At 45.9% G+C, this 27,873-nt stretch overlaps 1 protein-coding gene across 1 annotated transcript in view; it reads right to left on the bottom strand.

Moving 5' to 3' along the window:
- Positions 1-5,108: 5,108 nt before the first annotated feature.
- Positions 5,109-27,873, bottom strand: part of ILDR1 (immunoglobulin like domain containing receptor 1) — a 54,475-nt gene continuing 31,710 nt past the window's right edge. The window contains exons 4-8 of the mRNA XM_040422946.1: positions 17,105-17,224; positions 14,839-14,985; positions 12,374-12,505; positions 10,839-11,602; positions 5,109-5,671 (exon numbers count right to left, since the gene is read on the bottom strand). Coding sequence (XP_040278880.1) covers positions 5,630-5,671; positions 10,839-11,602; positions 12,374-12,505; positions 14,839-14,985; positions 17,105-17,224 — 1,205 coding nt within the window. The 3' untranslated portion in view covers positions 5,109-5,629. The remainder of the gene's footprint in view (positions 5,672-10,838; positions 11,603-12,373; positions 12,506-14,838; positions 14,986-17,104; positions 17,225-27,873) is intronic.

The raw sequence follows: 27,873 nt of genomic DNA, 5'->3' as shown, positions 1-27,873 counted from the left end.
AGAAAGCTTCCCAGGACCCCCAGCTAAGGTGGATCCCACCCCCCTGGCCACAGGAGGGAACCTAACCCTGGGGCAGGGACAGGGGAATATACTCACTATACTCACCATCTGATGTCTTCGGGCGCCGCAGGGTCACCCCTTCGGCAGACTCAACACGGGAACCGTGGGAATGCCGGCAAGCCACTGCGGATGCAGTCTGTGGGGACTGGGTGACCGGCGATGGTACAGAAGTACGCGCCCGCAGGGGGGGCAACTAAAGTGGAACACGAGGGAGCCCCAGCCTGCAGCAGGTATAACGGTGGAGATCACCGAGACCTGCAGAAGAGAGAAAAAAAGAATAAAAAATAAAATAAAAAATAAACAGCAGGACCTGCAAAAAAGCAGGACAGGTCTGCCTCCTACGGACACTAGACAAAAACTGAATAGCCTTGTGCCTGTGGAGAGGGTATAGCCCAACGGGGAGGAGCCAACACTTTTTGTGTCTAGTGCCTCCTAGTGGTAGTTGGACATATACCCATGGTGCTGTGTCCCCCAATGCCATGCACGAGAAAAGAAACTCCTCCGTTGGAGCCTCTGTCTCCAGAGTTATGATTTCAGTATTCAACACAGAAGTGGCAAAACCCATCAGAATGCAGATGGACTACCCAGGCAGAAGAATGAAGTTGCTGCGGAGTAGGGTCTTGAAGACCGTACCCCTGGCTTCCATTTAGGTGGGAGGTGTGATGATGGTGGTGTATTAATATAGTAAACAACAGCACAGCGCCGTGATGTTTCACACACCCAGGGATGTACACTTGCCCCTTGGGAGTTTTAATCTGTTTCTAATCTGCTAATTTTCTGTTAGAAATAACTGAAATGGCACCAGACCGGCAGCCATTTCAGTACGTTTGGTTACCTAGGCAACCTGTCAGAGTCTGTGTGAGCTGGATGCAGGCAGCCATTTTGTGGTTTAGTTGAGAGCAGCAGCAGAAGAGAGAGCTGTGTGGTAACCGCTCTGACAGGACACCGAATGTGTGCAGGACTCTAGACATAACCTACGAGCCGGGATAATACTCGTTTAGGAAAGGCATTTTTTCCATGTTAAACCCCTTTTGTTTACATTTCGTGCCCTATGTCTTCTCTACCATATTTTCTGTAAATCTTTGAAAACGCATCTTGTTTTGACCGACTTTGTTCCATTAAAAAGAACAATTTCTTCGTAATTGTCGGTTTCCTTTCGCTCTGAAATATTAACAGCTTGAGAATCCAACTTCCTTCAGGAGAGAATTGGTCTATTCCAGTGTTATGGCTAAGATTTAATTGTATGACAATTGTAAATGTATGGGGACTGTCCAATCAGACGTGGGTCATCCGAGAGAAGATTATTGTGTCCGGGAAAGTGACAAATAGGTCTTTTGGTGTAGACCCCACGTGTTACAGTGCAATAGGTCATAGGCCATCGATAAGAGCAAGTTGATGCTTAATTGACGGTAGATTGGCAATTACAGTATCAAAATCCCTGATCCTCAGGTTTAGGCCTCACGCACACGACCGTTGTGTGCATCCGCGTCCGTTCCGTCATTTTTCACAGTTTAGCGGAGGTCCCATTCATTTCTATGGAGCCGTGAAAAAAAAACCCGGAATAGTCCTCTCCGTGTCCGTGATCCCAGTCCGTCAAAAAAATATAACCTGTCCTATTCTTGTCAGTGGAAAACGGAGGACGGACCCATTCAAGTCAATGGGTCCGTCAAATAAAACAGATGCACAACTGGTATGTCATCCGTGTCCGCGTCCGTTTTTTTCTACAAGACCTTGGTGCAATAAAATTACACTTTTCATTAACCTTCGTTTTTTTTTTTCCTATCAGACAAAAAAAAAAAAAAAAAAAAAAAAAAAGGAAGACACAAGGAAACACAACTGAAGCAAAATCGGACACGGACCACTGAAGCCAAATCACTGACAGTGAAAAAACACTGTGCATGAGGCCTAAGTGCGGTTCTCTTTACGAACCAGGTGGCAGCAAATATAGGGTGTGGGGAGTTGATGCTCCGATTGATTCTCGGCACCCATATATTGTCACGGCCGTGTTAGGCGGACAGGCTCTTTCCGACAGGCGCCGGGCTTAGCTTGGCTGTGGGCACGGTTCGCGACAACGACCTTTCAGTAATTTAGAGAGAAGGGTAATTAGATGACGGCACAATGTGAAAGTGCGATTCACACAGCTAGACAAAGAGTTAACCCGTTGTGACAGAACAGTGAATAATTTTAATAAAGACCAATTGAAAGAATGATTTTTAGCCCAAATCATAAAAAAAAAAAAAAATAACAATATATATATAAAATGGCCCCCGAAGGTATACATAGCCTTTACGGGCTTATCATAGAATTCAATGTGAGCTGCATAAATCCATGTGCAGTGAGCGCCCTCCAGTGGTTGCTGTTTGATATTAATGACCGATCCTCTAGATTCATGTAGGTCATCGACATCAGATGTGTGGGAATCGGACACGTGGCACCCCCGCCAATCAGCCATCGGTACCAGAAACTAAACAGCAGACGGAGCTGGAAGCAGAGGGCTCCATTCATGGTGGCGTTTATGGCACCAACATATTGCAGCTTGGTTCCAATTCATTTGAATGGGAGGGGACTGCAGTACCTCGTCATGCCCACTAGACCGACAGAGCCCTCCGCTTCCAGGCTCCATCTATTGTTTAGTTTCCGGCACCGGTGGCTGCCCAAAACAGCTGATCGGTGGGGGAGCCCTACACTGGACCCCCCTCTTCACCCCAAACTGATATTGAGATAATGAATAATATCAAAAAGTTGGAATACCACTTTAAGTGTCACACAACACTCGGCTCTGCTACATGTAGAGGAGATGGAACACATGGTGCGGTGAGCACAGTATAAAGGCTTTTATTATTTACACTACATCTGTACATCGGCCTCAGTATCACTAAGGTAAGTCACAACTCACTATTTACACTCATCATCATCATCGGCTACTTTCACACTCGCGTTTTGGGCGGATCCGTTACAATAATACAACCGTCTGCATCCGTCATGAACGGATCCGTTTCTATTATCTGTAACATCGCCAAGACGGATCCGTCATCAACTCCACTGAAAGTCAATGGGAGACGGATCAGTTTTCTATTGTGCCAGAGAAAACGCATCCGTCTTGCTCTGCACCACATGGCGGACAGAGCGTAACGGAGACGGGACGGAGGCAAACTGATGCGTTCTGAGCGGATCCTTTTCCCTTCAGAATGCATTAGGACCAAACTGATCCGTTTTGGACAGATTCTGAGAGCCCTGAACGGATCTCACAAACAGAAAGCCAAAACGCCGGTGTGAAAGTAGCCTAAAATATCATTAAAAAATAAGTCTTCCCCCCCAAAATAGATCTGGAATAATTGGTCTAAAGAGAGATGTCCCAGGAGCCCTGGGTGAGGAGACGACAGCCCCCCATGTACACAGATTGCCCCCTGCTTTACATTTTTACCTTGGATTACCTCATTTGGCAGCTCTATGGCTTTCCTGATCCCGAGTTACATTACGTTCTAAACTCCATTTACTATTCTGCTTTTTTTACTTCAAGGTTATAGAAGGACGGAGCTGTTGGCGATCACACGCCACCGCGGATTTCTGCTCTGCTGTATGGCATGGTGGGAGATGTGGGATTTCAACCAAGCATTGATAGAAAATGTCGATTTCCTGCTATAAAATGCTCTACAAGTACTTATCCTGAGTTACAGCCTGTATTATACTCCAGAGCTGCACTCACTATTCTGCTGGTGGAGTCACTGTGTACATACATTACTTATCCTGTACTGATCCTGAGTTCCATCCTGTATTATATTCCAGAGCTGCACTCACTATTCTGCCGGTGGAGTCACTGTGTACATACATTACATTACTTATCCTGTACTGATCCTGAGTTACATCCTGTATTATACTCCGGAGCTGCACTCACTATTCTGCTGGTGCAGTCACTGTGTACATACATTACATTACTTATCCTGTACTGATCCTGAGTTACACCCTGTATTATACTCCAGAGCTGCACTCACTATTCTGCCGGTGGAGTCACTGTGTACATACATTACATTACTTATCCTGTACTGATCCTGAGTTACATCCTGTATTATACTCCAGAGCTGCACTCACTATTCTGCTGGTGCAGTCACTGTGTACATACATTACATTACTTATCCTGTACTGATCCTGAGTTACACCCTGTATTATACTCCAGAGCTGCACTCACTATTCTGCCGGTGGAGTCACTGTGTACATACATTACTTATCCTGTACTGATCCTGAGTTACATCCTGTATTATACTCCAGAGCTGCACTCACTATTCTGCTGGTGCAGTCACTGTGTACATACATTACATTACTTATCCTGTACTGATCCAGAGTTACATCCTGTATTATACTCCAGAGCTGCACTCACTATTCTGCTGGTGGAGTCACTGTGTGCATACATTACATTACTGATCCTGAGTTACATCCTGTATTATACTCCAGAGCTGCACTCACTATTCTGCTGGTACAGTCACTGTGTACATACATTACATTACTTATCCTGTACTGATCCTGAGTTACATCCTGTATTATACTCCAGAGCTGCACTCACTATTCTGCTGGTGGAGTCACTGTGTACATACATTACATTACTTATCCTGTACTGATCCTGAGTTACATCCTGTATTATACTCCAGAGCTGCACTCACTATTCTGCTGGTGCAGACATTGTGTACATACATTACATTACTTATCCTGTACTGATCCTGAGTTCCATCCTGTATTATATTCCAGAGCTGCACTTACTATTCTGCTGGTGCAGTCACTGTGTACATACATTACATTACTTATCCTGTACTGATCCTGAGTTACATCCTGTATTATACTCCAGAGCTGCACTCACTATTCTGCTGGTGGAGTCACTGTGTACATACATTACATTACTTATCCTGTACTGATCCTGAGTTCCATCCTGTATTATATTCCAGAGCTGCACTCACTATTCTGCTGGTGGAGTCACTGTGTGCATACATTACATTACTTATCCTGTACTGATCCAGAGTTACATCCTGTATTATACTCCAGAGCTGCACTCACTATTCTGCTGGTGGAGTCACTGTGTACATACATTACATTACTGATCCTGAGTTACATCCTGTATTATACTCCAGAGCTGCATTCACTATTCTGCTGGTGAAGTCACTGTGCACATATGGTATGGTGGGGCACATGGAAAGGACGCAGTACAAGGCACAGAGTAAAAGGACAGTACAATTGCAGTCTTGATGTCAAGCTGGAAGACGCCCGGTTTACACACCCTCAAAATGTCTTTGTCTACAGAGCAGCGGGTGACAAGGATCTGCCACTGTATATAGTCCATATGGTGCCCTCTCTGCCCACTGCAGCGTGCAAGAGAATGGTGAATATTACTAGAAAAGAAAAGTGTCCTGATTATTGCCAGACAGAGGCGGCCTTCACATAGGATCCTCCGAGGGCACCGTAGGTAAGTAATGTCTCTGGTAGGTGAGGTGCCCGCACTACATGCTGCTTGGTTCTGACTGGCGATTAGAGTAATGATGCCACCACCATGCCCAGTCTCTATCTATACAATGAGGCTTCTCCATTAGATGACCATGCTCCTTCCGCTCCTGGAACTGCCGCGATCCTGCAATACATAAAAATAATAATATTCCTGAATATAGATAGAAGAACAAAGCTCAATACTGTCATCTTAAAGGGGTTGTCTAACCTCCCACATTGGTGGCATATCCGATCCTAACCTATGAAGGAAAGACAGTAAAGGACGGCTCACCGACTGACCGGTGACGTGTAGGTGCTGCGCCCTCTTCACCAAATAAAGGCAAACTGGAAAGCTGAATGGGCGCTCCGATGTCAGGTAGTGCCAAAGGCTTGTGGGTGGAATCAGTCCAGACGGTAAGACTGCGCCTCAGGTGGTGCGATCTATAATCCCCGTAGTAGATCTTCTGGTGTTCTAGACGACCTGTGTAGTAGAACATATAGATGGACAGACAGGCCTAAGCAGGACGTAGAGGTCCTAGAGGACACTGGTTAAAGGTAATAGATTCCCAAACGGACGGCGCACTCCATATATAAAGGGATCGAGCTGATTATAGTCAGAAGGGGTCACTCAGTCTAAACGTGGTTCCTTATACTGGTATTCTGCACAGGACGATCCGGCTCCATTTAGTCACAAATATCTCTCCCGTTGTTGGTCTGTAATCGCTCCACGTTCCACCGGAGTAATAGCGAGATGTTGTTACTGATAATCGGTTTCTCTGCGATTCCGATAATCCTCCAATGGATATTATTTGCTCAAACTGTTTGGTCGAACTCGGTATAATAGAAGTTAATGGTACTCGCAGGTCAGTGTTCATTCGTGGCGTCCCACGTGTGATGGCTGAAGGGTAAGCTTACCGATGGCTGTATTCAGTACAGGGATCCCTCGTGTAGATCATCCATACAGCAGGTACATTATTCCGCTATGTCTCTGGAGCGGTGTGATACTATACCAGGCTGGTGTTTTATCGCGGTCCCGGAATCCCGGCTTACTGTTCTATCAGCTCCGTCTTTTAGGCGTCCCACGTGTCTCTGGCTGCACAGAGCTCAGGGGCTGGGGATATGTTGTGCTTCTTCCTATAGAGAGCCGGCTACGGGTGACCGCTACCAGCGGAGAATCGATCCATGTCTGCAGTCATACCTCCGGCTATTATGAGAAATGACCAAGTATGCCGTCCACGCCAGACGCGTTCCGGGGACTCTACTGTCTCCTTCCTCAGTGGCTTCACTTGGTCTTAATGGTCGGGTTTTATATATATATCCTATCCGGAATAGCTGCAACATATGGACTGGATCATGTGAGTTTTCATTCCATTGCGGTTTTAATGCGATTTTTTTTTTATGTTTATGCGTTTAACTCCCGTGAAAGAACTTCTCTGCTTTATATTCAACTGGGCAGATTGCATTGTTAATATAATGACTTCTCATAAGGACACATATATATATATATACACACACATTGCTGAGAGATCTAGATAGGAGTTGTGCTCTTCATCTGCTATAGGAAAGCTTCTAGGTTCCGTCTTCAGCTCAGCAGAGCGCACGGCCATTATGGTGACTACTTAGAAGAACCGTTATTGAAGAGAATGGGCCCTCAATGAATATTAGACTATACCGAAGACTATAGACTGGATCAGGAGCTCTGGACAGTCATTTCCATTCTATCACAGGCTCAAAAGGAGTGGCTCTCACAGATGTGAAAGTTGCACCTACTGTGAGAATACATCATGTCCTAAAAAAAAAAAGCGAAAATCAGTTCTACTCAAAACTCCAGTGTTTTCCAGCACTACGACCCCTCCTTAGCTCTGGGCCCCCATCCCATATCCGTCTATCAATTCTACCCACACATGCCGTACGAAGATCTATCAACAACCTCCCCCTAAGTGACCCCGACATAATGTATCTCACACGGTGTATTCTCCTATAATCACTTTATGTGAAGATCTCTGTGTGATGCAATCCATTCCCCACACTGCCAATATCTATACAAAGAAGGAGCGAATCCTTGACAAAAAATCTTTTTGACGCACTGATATAAAGAATTTCCATACAGTGACCCCCCCCCTATTACAAACTACAGAGGAAACATTAGGAGTAGATCTACCACTGAGACATTGACTGACGTGGCAATTGAGACAGCGACGCAGTCGTCAGTGGGTTTCAATACTCGATATGACTTCCTTTTATTAGGGTTTTTATGAGAAGCGATTAGAACAGCAACACAATGCGCCTATAGCCGAAAATAAAACCTAGATCTACAGATGATGAACAAGTAACGCATGAGCGTCTAAAAAAGACGCACCAATACACTATCCAGTCTATAGTCTTCGGTATAGTCTAATATTCATTGAGGGCCCAATCTCTTCAATAACGGTTCTTCTAAGTAGTCTCCATAATGGCCGTGCGCTCTGCTGAGCTGAAGACGGAACCTAGAAGCTTTCCTATAGCAGATGAAGAGCACAACTCGTATCCTGATCTCTCAGCAATGTGTGTGTGTGTATATATATATATATATATATATATATGTGTCCTTATGAGAAGTCATTATATTAACAATGCAATCTGCCCAGTTGAATATAAAGCAGAGAAGTTCTTTCACAGGAGTTAAACGCATAAACATAAGAAAAAAATCGCATTAAAACCGCAATGGAATGAAAACTCACATGATCCGATCCATATGTTGCAGCTATTCCGGATAGGATATATATATAAAACCCGACCATTAAGACCAAGTGAAGCCACTGAGGAAGGAGACAGTAGAGTCCCCGGAACGCGTCTGGCGTGGACGGCATACTTGGTCATTTCTCATAATAGCCGGAGGTATGACTGCAGACATGGATCGATTCTCCGCTGGTAGCGGTCACCCGTAGCCGGCTCTCTATAGGAAGAAGCACAACATATCCCCAGCCCCTGAGCTCTGTACAGCCAGAGACACGTGGGACGCCTAAAAGACGGAGCTGATAGAACAGTGAGCCGGGATTCCGGGACCGCGATAAGACACCAGCCTGGTATAGTATCACACCGCTTCAGAGACATAGCGGAATAATGGACCTGCTGTATGGATGATCTACACGAGGGATCCCTGTACTGAATACAGCCATCGGTAAGCTTACCCTTCAGCCATCACACGTGGGACGCCACGAATGAACACTGACCTGCGAGTACCATTAACTTCTATTATACCGAGTTTGGCCAAACAGTTTGATCAAATAATATCCATTGGAGGATTATCGGAATCGCAGAGAAACCGATTATCAGTAACAACATCTCGCTATTACTCCGGTGGAACGTGGAGCGATTACAGACCAACAACGAGAGAGATATTTGTGACTAAATGGAGCCGGATCGTCCTGTGCAGAATACCAGTATAAGGAACCACGTTTAGACTGAGTGACCCCTTCTGACTATAAATCAGCTCGATCCCTTTATATATGGAGTGCGCCGTCCGTTTGGGAATCTATTACCTTTAACCAGTGTCCTCTAGGACCTCTACGTCCTGCTTAGGCCTGTCTGTCCATCTATATGTACTACTACACAGGTCGTCTAGAACACCAGAAGATCTACTACGGGGATTATAGATCGCACCACCTGAGGTCTCTTTCACACTTGCGTTCTTTTCTTCCGGCATAGAGTTCCGTCGTCGGGGCTCTATGCCGGAAGAATCCTGATCAGTTTTATCCCAATGCATTCTGAATGGAGAGAAATCCGTTCAGGATGCATCAGGATGTCTTCAGTTCCGGACCGGAACATTTTTTGGCCGGAGAAAATACCGCAGCATGCTGCGCTTTTTGCTCCGGCCAAAAATCCTGAACACTTGCCGCAAGGCCGGATCCGGAATTAATGCCCATTGGAAGGCATTGATCCGGATCCGGCCTTAAGCTAAACGTCGTTTCGGCGCATTACCGGATCCGACATTTAGCTTTTTCTGAATGGTTACCATGGCTGCCGGGACGCTAAAGTCCTGGCAGCCATGGTAAAGTGTAGTGGGGAGTGGGGGAGCAGTATACTTACCGTCCGTGCGGCTCCCCAGGCGCTCCAGAGTGACGTCAGGGCGCCCCACGCGCATGGATGACGTGATCACATGGACCACGTGATCCATGCGCATGGGGCGCTCTGACGTCATTCTGGAGCGCCCCGGGAGCCGCGCGGACGGCAAGTATACCGCTCCCTCGCTCCCCGCTCCTACTATGGCAGCCAGGACTTTAATAGCGTCCTGGCTGCCATAGTAACACTGAACGCATTTTGAAGACGGATCCGTCTTCAAATGCTTTCAGTTCACTTGCGGTGTTACGGATCCGGCGGGCACCTCCGGCAAGTGGAGTACACGACGGATCCGGACAACGCAAGTGTTAAAGAGGCCTTAGGCGCAGTCTTACCATCTGGACTGATTCCACCCACAAGCCTTTGGCACTACCTGACATTCTGGACATCATCGTGTTTTTATAACTTTTTTTACTTCTATTTTTATTTTTTCACTTGTATATTTTTTATACCCTTTGATATTTTTATATATCACATATTCATTGATTGTATTGAACATGGATTAATTCCATGGATTGTACATAGGATGTATGCGATTCCATCTATCGGAGCGCCCATTACAGCTTTTCAGTATCCTAACCTATGTCAGATGGTACAGGTTCCAGAGGTGGGACCCCCACCCATCTCTAGCAGGGAGCCCCCACAGTGGTCGAGAGTGTACCACATGCGTGGTGTGCTCTCCATTTACTTCTATAGGAGTTCTGAAAATAGTTGAGCGAGTGAGCTCAGCTATTTTCGGATGTCCCATAGAAATAAACAGAGGGCAATATGGGGGCTCCGATTTAGAAATAGGTGCGGGTCACAGAGGTGGGACCTGTACCATACTGCCTAGCGATATGCCACCAATGTGTGAGGATAGACAACCTCTTTAAAAGGTGATCTTATACAAAGAAAATCCTGCACCATCCAACAAAAGATGGCTATAAGATGGAGTGTTGGGTGTAATCTGCAGATTTCAGGTCCTCTGCTTCAGTAAGTGGACATTGTCCCCTCCGTGTCTGCAGAGTGGACATGCTCCTCCTGCTGTGATGTCACAGCTGCGCGGTGTCCTCCAAGACAATGTCGTCTCCCTGAGCTGCAGCCGCCACCTCATGTCGTTTCTCTTATAACCCTTAGGAAGAAGCTGCGGCTGCACCCCCCCCCTCCTTTCCCTATGAATAGACAGGTGACTGTCTGCCACAAGATCAAATTCTCTTGAGCTCTGGGTATCTTACCGACTGTCTGGCGGCAGCACTTCGCGGGTTTTTGCTCTTCCCTACGGTGACGTCCAGTGATTTGTAGCTGGGCGGTCTGTCCTCGGGCCACTCATACGACCTTGGACGTCTTTCTCTTCTGTCTCTGTAGTGACTTTCGTCATCAGAACTCCACGAGTTGCGTTCGCTTGGTGGAGAATGACTCCTCCTTCGACGAGAGAAACGTTCGGGACTCCCTCTCCTCCTGGATCTCTCAGGTGACCTTTGCCTATCAGAGCTGTAGTTGGTACGACCCTGATGGTCATCGTAGTGGTCGGTTCGCTCACGTCTACGAATCGGTGAGAGGTCTCTCCTTGGCCTTCCCTCACCTTGGAGATCTCTCCTGTACCCTTGAGACCTGTCGCTTCTCTGCCTGTCTCGCCGGTCGCTCTCGGGAGAGTACGAGTTGTCCAGGTCCCTCCTCCGATCACCCTCTAGCTGATCCCACGAATGGTGCCTTCGATGCTGGGAGGAGTTGCTGCTCCTGTGGGAGTTGACGACATGCTCCACAATGGGAGGGAGCTGAATGATTCTACGTTCTACTTCTCGTACCCCGACCCCCATCTCGCTGAGGGAAGACAGCATGCTGGGGTGATGGCTGGCTCCGCTGTAATGGCCGCCCCCTGTTAGAGGTTGTGCTGGGTTTAAATTTTTAATTTCACTCTCCAGAAAATCCAGCATGTGGTTGTTGGGGGGAGAATGGCTCGGCTGCCTGGCCATGGGAAGGCTGTTTTGCTGGGAGAAGTCTGCAAAATATGAACAGAGACATACTAATTACATGACTGCAGGGCTATCTCCTGAACAGGACCCTGAAGTTAAGGGCGAGCAAATCCTGAACGTACCGCCACCCTTCATTCACTGGGACTCGCTGGCTCGGCTATTTTCAGAAGTGCCATAGCAGTGAATGGAGAGGACGATGCACAGGTGCAGTGTTCTGGAGATACGAGTGGGTCCTAGAGGTTGCACCTATTTGACATTTAGGGCAAATCCTAGAGTTATGCCATACATGTCCTCCGATATGGGACAACCCTGTGATCAATAGTTCAGTCCCTCCTTTAAAGGGGTCGTCTCACTTCAGCAAATGACATTTATACACTTGTAGATACAAGTGTATGGGAACGATCCGTCCCATTGAAATGAATGGGACGGTTAGGTGTAATTACACCTGCTCACCGCTGCAGAGGCGATGGCGAGAAGGTAACCAGTGAAGAGGAGGCAGCGCTGGCACGGCGCCCGCCTCCTCTTCAAACAGCCGATCGGCGGGGGTGCCGGGTGTCAGAACCCCGCCGATCTGATATTGATGACCTATCCTGAGGATAGGTCATCAATATTGAAAGCTCGGAGAACCCCTTTAAAAGGAGCCCTCCAGACAGAATATACTGGGTTAGGCCTAATGCTGGACCTGCGGAGGCCGAGCTGGACACGGTTTTCCAGTCTGTCACTGCCTCCACAGGCCATGCACCAGGTGTGCAAGTTTTGACTGAACTGTTCCTTAAAATCCTGAAGTCTGCACCCACCTCTCTGGAGTAAAGGGTTGAGCTGATAAGACGAATGCTGAGAGTTGCGGTCGGCTCCGGCGTAGAACTGTTTCTCCATCATCCATGGGACAAGGGCCTGGGCTTCCTTCATATATTGGTGACGAGCAATGGCTGGAAGAGAGTGCACAGTGATGTGAGAAGAGTATGCCAGGGGCAGAAGTAAGTGTAGAAACTCTTTAAAGGGGCCCTCTGACTGTTTACATAGGGGTTTATCCATAATGACATCCGTGTGCCCACAAGGCTTCATTGAAATAAATGGGATGATCAAAGTGGGAGGGTCCTTCAATCTTCATTCAGCAGGACCTGCGCTGACGTCACCACAGGTCCTGCTGAATGAAGATGTGATCGCGCTCACCACGCGATTCTGTCATCAATGGTCCTTTTGCAGGTCCTGAAAGAAGAGGACGATGCCGCCTGCGCGATCAAGTGGATGAGGCGAGTTAATTTTTTTATTTTTAACCCCTCAAGCCACATTTTAGTAAGCTTTCTGTATTAAGAATGCTATTATTTTAGAATACCATGAATTTACTTTTAAGGTAAGGGGTCCGGGGTTGCTCATCCCGATCATCTCCTAGCAACCATGCGTGAAAATCGCACCGCATCCACACTTGCTTGCGGATGCAATGCGGTTTTCATTGAAGCCCCATTCATTTCTATGGGGCCCGCGTTGCGTGAAAAACGCACAATATAGAACATGCTGCGATTTTCACGCAACGCGCAAGTGATGCGTGAAAATCACCGCTTATGTGCACAGCCCCATAGAAATGAATAGGTTCGGATTCAGTGCGGGTGCAATGCGTTCACCTCACCCGCGCGGAAAACTCGCCTGTGTGAAAGGGGCCTTATTGCGGAGCTGCAGCTTCAGAGCTCAGTGGGTGTTCCCTGCTTGCGGAGCTGCAGCTTCAGAGCTCAGTGGGTGTTCCCTGCTTGCGGAGCTGCAGATTCAGAGCTTAATGGGCTTTCTCTGCTTGTTCAGCTGCAGGTTCCTAGTTGTATTGGGGTCCCAGCAGGTTCAGAGGTCTGTTGGAGTTTCCTGCGAGGCTTATCTTTCTTCCCATCCCTTCTCCATCCTGGGTATCTGCCCCACCCCCACCCATCTCACAGCTCTCAAAGGCCAGAAACGAACATGCATTTTTTTTTTTAAGCCAAAGTCAGAAGTAGATCCAGCAGGAAGGGGAAGTGTACGCTTATCCTTCATGTTTTACATTCCTTTTGTATTCCCTCCTGGTTCTAAGTACCGCCACAAATACTGCATGTGCGAGTCCAGGTCAGAAGCATCAGGCGTATGTAACCTGCTGTACAGGAAGAACACCGACCTGCTCTAAGCACTAGATGAGTCTACAGTAGGGTTGGGCGACATAAAAAATATTCCCACAATAACGATATTAAGAAATGTATCGCGATAACTTTATCTATTGCGATAAATACCCATTTAGAAGTAAAAAACACTCAAAACATGTGTTTCCTTGTTGCCCCCATACATTATAATGTCTCCTTGATGGCCCCATACAGTAATATCTTCACGTTGACCACCAAGAACAGGGACACTGAAACCGATCGGAGTCCCGCGATTGCACTGCTGGGGCTCCGATCAGAAGATGCCACTGCCACCAATGAGGAGGAGGGGACCCTGCGGCCACTGCACCACCAATGATGATAATACCGGGAAAAAGAAAGGGGGGGAGCTGGGGGTTGAAGGGTGTTAGGTCATTGCGCCACCAATGAAGATAATACTGGGGGGGGGGGGAAAGACACTGCACCATCAATGAAAATAATGAGGGGTTAATGGACGGGATTTGCGGGATCGCTGTGCCGTCATTGCCGGGTGATGGCTGTGTGATACGGCCGACACCCGCCACCTACATTTGAATTAAGGGGTTAATTATTTTCATTGGTGGTGCAGTGGCCTCAGCCCCTCCCCTCTTCCTCAGTGCTATTGTCATTGGTGGCAGCTTGACAGCCCCTCCCCTCTCTTTTCATTGGTGGCAGTGGCGGTCGCGTCATGGTGGGGAGGGAGAGAGGGACGCTCTCTTTCTCCGCTGTGCCAGGCGGCGGGCGCACTGGTGGAATGTGGACGTTTAGAAGCAATCAGCACTTTGACGTGCGACTGCCCTTATGACGCCACTAAAATACTGCAGTAATTAAGAAATGGCGATAATCGCCATATTGCTGTTTCTTAAGACCGCTGTATATCAGGAATACCAGTATATTGCCCGACCCTGGTCTACAGTGCTCAGGATGCGGCTGCAGGATCAGACTGCACAGGGCTCGTAGTCTGTAACCATGGAGATGCACAGCTCTGCTTAGGAGCTGCACACACAAAACCTTGGATGAGATTTTTATTCAGGGGTCCTTACTTTATTTTAGGGTCACTGGAGCAAAAAGGAAAGAAGCTGGGAGAGGAGGTGGTTAGTAAAGGCATCGCCAGCAGCATGGTACAGTACCTTCTTCCGGACAGCAGCATTTGGTCGGACAACACGGGCAGCGGACGTAGCAGCAGCAGCACTGCGGACAACACTGGCAGCAGCAGATCGCAAGGAAGAGGATGAGTAATAACCCCCCCAGAACGATGAACAGCACGGTGAGCCAATCTGCGGGAGAAGACGCCACGTCAAACTCGGGTCATCACAGATACACAGTATATTCTGGAACCGGGCTCCTGTCTGCTGACGACCTACGGGCCCCTGGGAAAATGCCGCCCGATTCATCCGACTATAGTATATTTTGGCGTGATATTGGGGAGGGGGGTCACAACCTGCGGGCTGAAGAGCTATTCCACAGAGAAAAACATCTGCCTAAGGGTCCATTCACACGTCCGTAAGTGTTTTGCGGATCCGCCAAACACGGACACCTGCAATGTGCGATCCGCAATTTGCGGATCCGCACATCACAGACACTATAATATAAAATGCCTTTTCTGGTCCGCAATAGGACAAGAATAGGACATGTTCTATTTTTTCCAGGAACGAAATTGCGGATCCCGAAAAAACGGATGCGGATCCCGAAAAAACGGATGCGGATCCAGGAAATGTGGATTTGCATCCATTCCAGCCCCATTGAAAGTGAATGGGTCCGCAAATTGCGGAACGAATGCGGACCCAAATTACGGACGTGTGAATGGACCCTTATGTTTCTGAGAAGGATCAGTTCTCAGGACGGGTCTAGGATGATCCGTGAGCGCCCTCTAGTGGCCGACTCCAGGGAGCACAGACAAGCAAGTTCTAATGGTGCACAGTGGAATGCACTGTGTGGCTGTAGGAGTTTAAAGGGGGTTGTTCATACCCGGGGGTCTTTCAGACAGGCCCCCCCCCACAGCATGGCCGAACCTTGCCCGAATCTCTCCTCCTTCGCTCACCCACTTGCCGCGCCTCTCCGGTCTTAGTATTTGATGCAATGACTGGCCACAGCAGTGACGTGTCCCGCATGCGTCATGTCACTGGGTCATGTGACACATGATGGTGGACACGTCACTGCTGCAGCCATGTCAAAGAGGATGCTGATGCAAGAAGGCCAGTGGATGAGGAGCAGCGGGATTCCCTCCACAGGTCCAGCCCCTCCGGGTGGGGGGTGAGAACAACCCCTTTAAGCAATGTATAAGGATATGGTCACACACAGCGGATAGGCTGCAGATGCGCCGTCCAGATTTGCAGGGGGAAAATCCGCCGTGGAACACATTTCCAGCAAAGTAAGTGACATTTTACCCAAATCTCATACGCAGAAAAAATAAATCTGGGCGTAAAACCGACCTGCGGAGCGGATTTTAATGCATCCGTGGGAGAGATCTGTCTGCATCCACCAGTGTGGTAAACTAAGCCAAAATGGCTGCAGAGGCGGACCGCGTTCTCTTAGGTCTCCGCTGATGGACACATTCTTATAGCGGTTTGGTCCATATAAGCAGAGACATGGACCAGGAAAACATGGAGTCGGCACTGCCGCACCGTCGGGTTTTCAGAGAACTTTCATCCCTTATGATACAGGGCGAGATAGATTTTTTTTCCGTATGTGCGGACCCTGTGCGCCCGTACAGCGTTACGCCTAGTGCAGAATCCGCTCCATGCACTAAGCAGAACACAGCGCTTCATTTTTACCCAGAAGGCTCCTTTAAAGGGGTCCTCTCCCTCCAGCGAATGGCATTTACCATGCAGAGAAAGTGAATACAAGGCACCTCCTAATGTATTGTGATTCTCCATATTGCCTCCTTTGTTGACTGGAATCATTTTTTCCCCATCACATTGTACACCGCTCGTATCCAGGGGTTACGACCACCGTGTAATCCAGCAGCAGTGGTCGTGCTTGCACTCCTGAAGCACAGGGACCATCCTAGCCACCTGGTATCTGCTCTGCAGCGGTGGTCGTAACCCCTGCATAGGAGCCGCGTATAATGTGGTGGAGAAATGAATCCAGCCGGCAAAGGAGGCAACATGGACAATCACAATACATTAGTAAGTGCCTTGTCTTCACTTTCTCTACATGATAAACGTCAGACATCCCCTTTAAGGCGTTCCCCCTCCGACACGCTTCTGGCATAGCTACGGGTTTGGTGAGGAGGCATCTACACCTGCAGCTCTTCGTTGTGGTTTTTAGGAGTCTTCAATGGCTCAGACATATTTGTAACTCCCATAAGCTACAATGGAGAGAGCGGCGAGTGTAGATACCTCCTTTCTGCAGTACAGAGGCCACAAGATGGCGCTCTGAGAAAAGCCAACATACGTAGGACGATCAGCTTGACTTCCTTATCGGGGTCTCCGGACGTGTCTCCCTGAGCCTCCACTGTGCAGTAATAGACGCCATGATCCCACCACATGACTTCACTGATCACCAGGTCGGCTTCTGGAAAGAAAAAGAGACTCCGGGTCAGGGGAGCGGTATAGAAAATCGGGTGAACAAACGTCCCAAGCACTGAATACTGCACATCAACATGGACACCATCTGCTGACCAAGCCACGAGCGGGCTGATAGTTTTCAATTACAACCTGCAGAATAGTGAGTGCAGCTCTGGAGTATAATACAGGATGTAACTCAGGATCAGTACAGGATAAGTAATGTAATGTATGTACACAGTGACTCCACCAGCAGAATAGTGAGTGCAGCTCTGCAGTATAATACAGGATGTAACTCAGGATAAGTAATGTAATGTATGTACACAGTGACTCCACCAGCAGAATAGTGAGTGCAGCTCTGGAGTATAATACAGGATGTAACTCAGGATCAGTACAGGATAAGTAATGTAATGTATGTACACAGTGACTGCACCAGCAGAATAGTGAGTGCAGCTCTGGAGTATAATACAGGATGTAACTCCGGATCAGTACAGGATAAGTAATGTAATGTATGTACACAGTGACTGCACCAGCAGAATAGTGAGTGCAGCTCTGGAGTATAATACAGGATGTAACTCTGGATCAGTACAGGATAAGTAATGTATGTACACAGTGACTGCACCAGCAGAATAGTGAGTGCAGCTCTGGAGTAGAATACAGGATGTAATTTAGGATCAGTACAGGATAAGCAATGTAATGTATGTACACAGGGACTGCACCAGCAGAATAGTGAGTGCAGCTCTGGAGTATAATACAGGATGTAACTCAGGATCAGTACAGGATAAGTAATGTATGTTCACAGTGACTGCACCAGCAGAATAGTGAGTGCAGCTCTGGAGTATAATACAGGGTGTAACTCAGGATCAGTGCAGGATAAGTAATGTAATGTATGTACACAGTGACTCCACCAGCAGAATAGTGAGTGCAGCTCTGGAGTGTAATACAGGATGTAACTCAGGATCAGTACAGGATAAGTAATGTATGTACACAGTGACTGCACCAGCAGAATAGTGAGTGCAGCTCTGGAGTATAATACAGGATGTAACTCAGGATCAGTACAGAATAAGTAATGTAATGTATGTACACAGTGACTCCACCAGCAGAATAGTGAGTGCAGCTCTGGAGTGTAATACAGGATGTAACTCAGGATCAGTACAGGATAAGTAATGTAATGTATGTACACAGTGACTGCACCAGCAGAATAGTGAGTGCAGCTCTGGAGTATAATACAGGATGTAACTCAGGATCAGTACAGGATAAGTAATGTAATGTATGTACACAGTGACTGCACCAGCAGAATAGTGAGTGCAGCTCTGGAGTATAATACAGGATGTATCTCAGGATCAGTACAGGATAAGTAATGTATGTACACAGTGACTGCACCAGCAGAATAGTGAGTGCAGCTCTGGAGTATAATACAGGATGTAACTCGGGATCAGTACAGGATAAGTAATGTAATGTATGTACACAGTGACTGCACCAGCAGAATAGTGAGTGCAGCTCTGGAGTATAATACAGGATGTATCTCAGGATCAGTACAGGATAAGTAATGTATGTACACAGTGACTGCACCAGCAGAATAGTGAGTACAGCTCTGGAGTATAATACAGGATGTAACTCAGGATCAGTACAGAATAAGTAATGTAATGTATGTACACAGTGACTGCACCAGCAGAATAGTGAGTGCAGCTCTGGAGTATAATACAGGATGTAACTCAGGATCAGTACAGGATAAGTAATGTATGTACACAGTGACTGCACCAGCAGAATAGTGAGTGCAGCTCTGGAGTATAATACAGGATGTAACTCAGGATCAGTACAGGATAAGTAATGTATGTACACAATGACTCCACCAATGTTAAATGTCTCTTAAAGAGGCAGTAAACATACAAAATACATACATAAAATATATTTTTTTTTCAAATCTATCCTTGCAGAGCTCGCTTTCTTTCAGTTGCAGTGAGTAGTTCCACATCTGCCCACCAGGTGGAGCCCTCATTAATCTCGCACAGTTATCCTGTGAGGCAGAACAGTCCATCTATTAACAGCTCTGCTTCCTGCCGAGATGTCGATAATGCTGGTGAATTAATTACTAATCAGCCCCGTTGCCATGGCTCTGCGAGGGGGAAAGATTTATAGATTTTAAATGTATTAATTGCTTATTGACCCAGATTATCCTGAAGATATCAACAAGCATAACTGAGAAGCCTTCCCTAGACAGGGATTAATAAAGCGCAAAACTAATGAAACCAGCTTAGTAACTAATGAGCCAAAAACAAGACCTCGTTAGGAAGGAGAAACAAAGCGGAACATGAACGACCCTGACTGTCTGCAGTTATTAAAGGAACTGCGATTGACTCTCCGTGGCCTGCAGCCAAATGTACAGGAGCGTGCAAAGGCTTAAAGGGACTGTCCACCCATTGTCACCTACAGTTGTGGCCAAAAGTTCTGTGGTTTTCACAGTTTGCTGCTTTAGTGTTTTTGGACCCTTTTTCAGATGTTTCTGTGGTATACAATTATAAGCATAGGTTTTATACCGTTAAGTCTCAATATTTCCAGTGGTGACCCTTCTTTTTCACAACTTTCCCAATGCGCCCTGGATGCTGGATTTCAGCTTCTAGGCGAAATCCTGACTGATGGCAACTCATTCCTGTCTAATCAGAGCTTGGAGTTTATCACAATTTCTGCTTCTTTGTTTGTCCACCTGCTTTTTAAGGATTTACCACAGGTTCTCAATGGGACAAAGATCTGAGGGAGTTTCCTGCCCATGGACCAAAAATGTCAATGTCTTGTTCATCGCGCCCCTTAGTTATCCGTTCTGTCTTGTGACATGGTCTCCATCATGCTGGAAGAAGCCTTGTTCATCACCACATTGCTCCTGGATGGTTAGGAGAAATTGCTCCTGGAGGATGCATTGATCCCATTCTTCATTTATGGCAGTGTTCTTGTGAGTGGACCCACTCCCTTGGATGAGAAGCCACCACACATACGAATGGTGTCAGGAAGCTTAAAGCTTCATTCACACAGTCAGTGTTTGGTCAGTGATTTCCATCAGTGATTGTGAGCCAAAACCAGGAGTGGATCCTACACAGACATAAAGGTAGAAGGGAAAGATCTGCACCTGTTCTGTGTTTTGGACCCGCACTTGGTTTTGGCTCAAAATCACTGATGGAAATCACTGACCAAACACTGACTGTGTGAATGAAGCCTTAAGCTTCCTGAGACCATTCGTATGTGTAGTGGCTTCTCATCCAAGGGAGTGCGAATAAGGCCCTACTGTTGACATAACACAGGACTCATGGTAGAGCTCACCTTTCCTTCTCCGGACAATCATTTTTCCAGGTCTTAAAAATTCTAAAGGGGACTTCAGAGAAAAGAACGTTGACCCAGTCCTCCACAAACCAATCCCTGTGCTTCCTGCAGAAGGCACGTCTGTCCTTGATGTTTTTCTTGAAGGCAAGTGGCTTCTCTACTGTCCTTCTTGACACCAGACTATCCTCCAAAACCCTTTGACTCACTGTGTGTGCAGATGCCCTCACACCTGCCTGCTGCCATTCCTGAGCTTCTCATCCAAGGAAGAGGGTTCACGCACAATATTGTCTAGGAACACCGCCATTAATAAAATATGGGCTCAAAACATCCTCCGAGAGCAACTTCTCCAAACCATCGAGGAGCAACCTCTCCCAACCATCCAGGAGCAATTTGGTGATGAACAATGCTTTTTACTGCATGATGGACACCATGTCACAAGGCAAGAGTGATCACCAAGTGACTTGCTGAACAAAACATTCAACTTTTTGGTCCATGGACAGGAAATTCCCTCAGATCTCAGTCCCATTGAGAACCAGTGGTCAATCTTCAAAAAGAAGGTGGATAACCAAAGACCCAGAAATTGTGATAAACTGCAAGCACTAATTAGGCAAAACTGGGTTGTCATCAGTCAGGATTTGGCCCAGGAGCGGATATCAAGCATGCCAGGGCGAGCTGCAGAAGTCTTGAAAAAGAAGGGTCAACACTTGGAATATTGAGTCTTTGCATAAAACTTGATGGATTTGTCAATGAAAAAAAACTTACTAAATACTTATAATTGTACTTCAGCATACTATAGAAACATCTGACAAAAAGATCCAAAACCACTGAAGAAAACTAAAATTTGTGTCATTCCCAATACTGTGAAGGTCGTTCTTCTAGGCCTCGACTGCACAAGACCTGTAAGGTCTCCACTGGTATCTGCCAGTAGGTCCTGTAAGTTGATGCTGATGGGGCCTCGATGGTTCGGACTCATTTTTCTAGCCTATCCCACAGATGACGATTGGGTTGAGATCTGGAAATCTGTCATCACCTTGACCTCTTTGTCCTGTTCCTCATTCCTGGATAGGTTTTTGATGCGTGGATGGGGAATTATCCTGCTAAAAGAGGCCACTACCATTAGGGGGTGCTGCTGTCATGAAGGTTTTTTGTTTCTGTAGGTGGTACGTGTCACATCCATGTGATGCCAGGACCCTCAGTAAAAAGTCAGACAAGTGTTGTGATGTTGATGGATCCTCATGAGAAATGCCAGATCCAGCGGGCGATGACTCTGCCGCATCCACGACTTGACAGCAACGAGTGGTCATCGCCAACCACAAAGTACAATTACTGCTTAAAGGAGCTGCCCAGGACCTCTCTCCTGACATGTCTGTTTTGCAGCAATGTTGGATAATGTCAGACTATGCAGGGACACACCCCAACTGGTAAGACCCAGATGGACTTTTATAGCAAGGAAACACCTTCATAAATTTCTAAATGGAATAATAGAGGAATGGCACAACACATTTGTATGTGAACATGCTCCATGATTCTTATTACGTGTGGAATGCAGGTAGTTAATAAAACAGACATGTCAGGAGAGGGGACGGGTCATCTTTAACCACCTCAGCCCCCAGTGCTTAAACACCCTTAATGACAAGGCCACTTTTTACACTTCTGACCTACACTACTTTCACCGTTTATTGCTCGGTCATGCAACTTACCACCCAAATGAATTTTACCTCCTTTTCTTCTCACTAATAGAACTTTCATTTGGTGGTATTTCATTGCTTCTGACAAAAAAAAAAATGGTTTGGGTAAAAGTTATAGCGTTTACAAACTATGGTACAAAAATGAGAATTTCCGCTTTTTGAAGCAGCTCTGACTTTCTGAGCACCTGTCATGTTTCCTGAGGTTCTACAATGGCCTGACAGTACAAACACCCCACAAATGACCCCATTTAGGAAAGTAAACACCCTAAGGTATTCGCTGATGGGCATAGTGAGTTCATAGAACTTTTTATTTTTTGTCACAAGTTAGCGGAAAATTATGATTTTTTTTTATTTTTTTCTTACAAAGTCTCATTTTCCACTAACTTGTGACAAAAAATAAAAAGTTCTATGAACTCACTATGCCCATCACGAAATACCTTGGGGTGTCTTCTTTCCAAAATGGGGTCACTTGTGGGGTAGTTATACTGCCCTGGCATTTTCCAGAGGCCCTAATGTGTGGTAAGTAGGTAAATGACCTGTGAAATCCGAAAGGTGCTCTTTGGAATATGGGCCCCTTTGCCCACCTAGGCTGCAAAAAAGTGTCACACATCTGGTATCCCCGTACTCAGGAGAAGGTGGGGAATGTGTTTTGGGGTGTCATTTTATATATACCCATGCTGGGTGAGATAAATATCTTGGTCAAATGCCAACTTTGTATAAAAAAAATGGGAAAAGTTGTCTTTTGCCAAGATATTTCTCTCACCCAGCATGGGTATATGTAAAATGACACCCCAAAACACATTCCCCACCTTCTCCTGAGTACGGCGATACCAGATGTGTGACACTTTTTTGCACCCTAAATGCGCAAAGGGGCCCACAATGAGGGCATTTTTAGACATTTGGGGCCCACAATGAGGGCATTTTTAGACATTTGGATCCCAGACTTCTTCTCACGCTTTGGGGCCCCTAGAATGCCAGGGCAGTATAACTACCCCACATGTGACCCCATTTTGGAAAGAAGACACCCCAAGGTATTCAATGAGGGGCATGGTGAGTTCATCGAAAAAAAAATTTTTGGGCATAAGTTAGCGGAAATTGATTTTATTTATTTTTTACTCACAAAGTCTCCCTTTCCGCTAACTTGGGACAAAAATTTCAATCTTTCATGGACTCAATATGCCCCTCACGGAATACCTGGGGGTGTCTTCTTTCCGAAATGGGGTCACATGTGGGGTATTTATACTGCCCTGGCATTCTAGGGGCCCTAAAGCGTGAGAAGAAGTCTGGAATATAAATGTCTAAAATTTTACGCATTTGGATTCCGTGAGGGGTATGGTGAGTTCATGTGAGATTTTATTTTTTGACACAAGTTAGTGGAATATGAGACTTTGTAAGAAAAAAAAAATAATTTCCGCTAACTTGGGCCAAAAAAAATGTCTGAATGCAGCCTTACAGGGGAGTGATCAATGACAGGGGGGTGATCAATGACAGGGGGGGTGATCAATGACAGGGGGGTGATCAATGACAGGGGGGGGTGATCAATGACAGGGGGGGGTGATCAATGACAGGGGGGGTGATCAATGACAGGGGGGGTGATCAGGGAGTCTATATGGGGTGATCACCACAGTCATTGATCATGCCCCTGTAAGGCTCCATTCAGACGTCCGTGTGCGTTTTGCGGATCCGATCCATCTATCAGTGGATCCGTAAAAATCATGCGGACGTCTGAATGGAGCTTTACAGGGGGGTGATCAATGACAGGGGGGTGATCAGGGAGTCTATATGGGGTGATCAGGGGTGATCAAGGGTGAATAAGGGGTTAATAAGTGACAGGGGGGGGGGTGTAGTGTAGTGTAGTGTGGTGCAACATATTACTGAGCTACCTGTGTCCTCTGGTGGTCGATCCAAACAAAGGGGACCACCAGAGGACCAGGTAGCAGGTATATTAGACGCTGTTATCAAAACAGCGTCTAATATACCTGTTAGGGGTTAAAAAAATCACATCTCCAGCCTGCCAGCGAACGATCGCCGCTGGCAGGCTGGAGATCCACTTTCTTACCTTCCGTTCCTGTGAGCGCGCGCGCCTGTGTGCGCGCGTTCACAGGAAATCTCGGCCATCGCGAGAGGACGCGCCGGCGCGTCCACTCGGAATCAATCAACCACCTCCAGGACGCGTCTGTGCGTACAGCAGTCCGGAGGTGGTTAATTATTGATTACCCATCTTTAGAAAAGGTCACCGATATCTGATCAGTGAGGTCAGATGTTGGCACCCTACTGATCATAGCGGTGCTCCATCCTCCTCGGCCTGCGTCATCGCGTCAATTGGTCACATGACTTTTCTGCAGATCAGTTCCGTTCACTTGAACTGCAATACCAAGCACGGCCACTACAGATTGTATGGCGCTGTGCTTGGTAGACCGTGAAGAGACCGCAGTGCTCGTTCGAGCATTAGAGCGCTGAAAATATACAGTCATGGAGGTTCATGGAGGACCCGTCAGTCATCCTACCGGAGAGCACCACATTCGGATTATGAAATGGCCGAATACAGGAAACAATAGATTGCATTTAACATACATACAGCACTTTGCACTCCACAGGATCCTCATCTCTTTGCCACACCAGTTACACAGAGTTTCTCTCACTCTGGAGGACCCATAACGTCCATCATTACACAGTGAGTGGACACCGTGTAATACTTAATTTCACCTGTGGAAGTGCTGTAGGAAAAAAACTAATAACACTCACTGCCAGGATTCTCCATGGTGACAGCTGATCGCTGGAGGTCCCAATAGGACCCCTAGCAACAGGACACCAGGGAGGCTTAAAAAGTCAGGGTTAACCATCTTTCTGTTGATGCGAAACCGAAATACATCAGGTCCTCACATCTGTCTTCTGCTCTGAGGCTGAGCTACGAGGAACCAGGGCTAGATGCAACTCTAGAGGAAACCCTCAGTGGTGAGAAATCTTCAGTAAAATTGCATCGTTTCCTCCTATTTATTAGCGGCAAGCAGAGATTTTAAAAATGGTAATTAGAAAGTTGAAGAACATGAGAGAGCGCCTGGAATAAGAAGGGTGAAGAGGATGAGCTACTTCTCCACCACAGGACAAGCACAGACTCCTCACTTCTCCGAGGTGTGGACACATTGCTCCAAGGCTACTGTAACCAGACTGCAAGTCGCGAGGCAGAGAAATCCTGTACAACTGCATCCACCCGGTGATATCTCAGAAATGTGATGTACATTGTGCCGGGTGACAGCGAAATCTGAACACAACTCATCAGATTACACCGAGAACAAAAAGGTGGATGACCATGTAATGCAATCCAGAAAGACCGTGCAACCAGAGAGCTGCCATCTGTCTGTCATAATGCTGCTCCTATGTACAAGAATATAACTACTATAATACTGCTCCTATGTACAAGAATATAACTACTATAATACTGCTCCTATGTACAAGACTATAACTACTATAATACTGCTCCTATATACAGGAATATAACTACTATAATACTGCTCCTATGTACAAGAATATAACTACTATAATACTGCTCCTAGGTACAAGAATATAACTACTATAATACTGCTCCTATGTACAAGAATATAACTACTATAATACTGCCTCCTATGTACAAGAATATAACTACTATAATACTGCTTCTATGTACAGGAATATAACTACTATAATACTACTCCTATGTACAAGAATATAACTACTATAATACTGCTCCTAGGTACAAGAATATAACTATTATAATACTGCTCCTATGTACAAGAATATAACTACAATAATACTGCTCCTATGTACAAGAATATAACTACTATAATACTGCCTCCTATGTACAAGAATATAACTACTATAATACTGCTCCTAGGTACAAGAATATAACTATTATAATACTTCTCCTATGTACAAGAATATAACTACTATAATACTGCCTCCTATGTACAAGAATATAACTACTATAATACTGCCTCCTATGTACAAGAATATAACTACTATAATACTGCCTCCTATGTACAAGAATATAACTACTATAATACTGCTCCCATGTACTAGAATATAACTACTATAATACTGCCTCCTATGTACAAGAATATAACTACTATAATACTGCTCCTATGTACAAGAATATAACTACTATAATACTGCTCCTATGTACAAGAATATAACTACTATAATACTGCTCCTATGTACAAGAATATAACTACTATAATACTGCTCCTATGTACAAGAATATAACTACTATAATACTGCCTCCTATGTACAAGAATATAACTACTATAATACTGCTCCTAGGTACAAGAATATAACTACTATAATACTGCTCCTATGTACAAGAATATAACTACTATAATACTGCCTCCTATGTACAAGAATATAACTACTATAATACTGCTTCTATGTACAGGAATATAACTACTATAATACTACTCCTATGTACAAGAATATAACTACTATAATACTGCTCCTAGGTACAAGAATATAACTATTATAATACTGCTCCTATGTACAAGAATATAACTACAATAATACTGCTCCTATGTACAAGAATATAACTACTATAATACTGCCTCCTATGTACAAGAATATAACTACTATAATACTGCTCCTAGGTACAAGAATATAACTATTATAATACTTCTCCTATGTACAAGAATATAACTACTATAATACTGCCTATGTACAAGAATATAACTACTATAATACTGCCTCCTATGTACAAGAATATAACTACTATAATACTGCCTCCTATGTACAAGAATATAACTACTATAATACTGCTCCCATGTACTAGAATATAACTACTATAATACTGCCTCCTATGTACAAGAATATAACTACTATAATACTGCTCCTATGTACAAGAATATAACTACTATAATACTGCTCCTATGTACAAGAATATAACTACTATAATACTGCCTCCTATGTACAAGAATATAACTACTATAATACTGCCTCCTATATACAAGAATATAACTACTATAATACTGCTCCTATGTACAAGAATATAACTACTATAATACTGCTCCTATGTACAAGAATATAACTACTATAATACTGCTCCTATGTACAAGAATATAACTAAGGGGGCGGAGCCTGGCTGTGTAGCTGAATGGCTGCTAGTTTCTGAGCTCCTCAACCTTGCCGGTGTTTTAACCCCTATAATCAGCTTACAGCACCGCTCTAATGGGCAAAGTGGGTAAAGATAGATCCAAGGATCCAGCAGATCCCACTCCAGTTCGGTCCAGACAACCAGATATGGACCAATTTCTAAGAAAACAGCCGAAGCTCCGGTCGGCTGAGACACCTAAGATGGCCCCGGCTCAGCTATCTGACATGGAGGAGGATTCAGATGCCGGGAGTGTCTCTGATGCTTCTACCTGCAAATCGCGCAGACAGGGGAGATCCTTCACTAAAGCTGCACTTCTTGAAGTGCTTAATTCAGCACTAGCCCCTATAAAAAAGGATCTGTCTGAAATCAAGGAAGACCTGAGGAATATGGGGTGTCGGGTGTCTGACCTGGAGAGCACACAGGAAGCTGCTCTGCAGAGAGAGGAGAAGTCATACAATGTAATCCGATCCCACACCGACCTGCTAAATGAGGCTCTCCTAAGAATTGAGGATCAGGAGAATCGCAGCCGCAGGAAGAACCTGA

Source organism: Bufo bufo, chromosome 3 (genome assembly GCF_905171765.1).
Source record: "Bufo bufo chromosome 3, aBufBuf1.1, whole genome shotgun sequence".
Lineage (NCBI taxonomy): Eukaryota > Metazoa > Chordata > Amphibia > Anura > Bufonidae > Bufo > Bufo bufo.
This window is presented reverse-complemented; position numbering and strand designations above follow the sequence as displayed.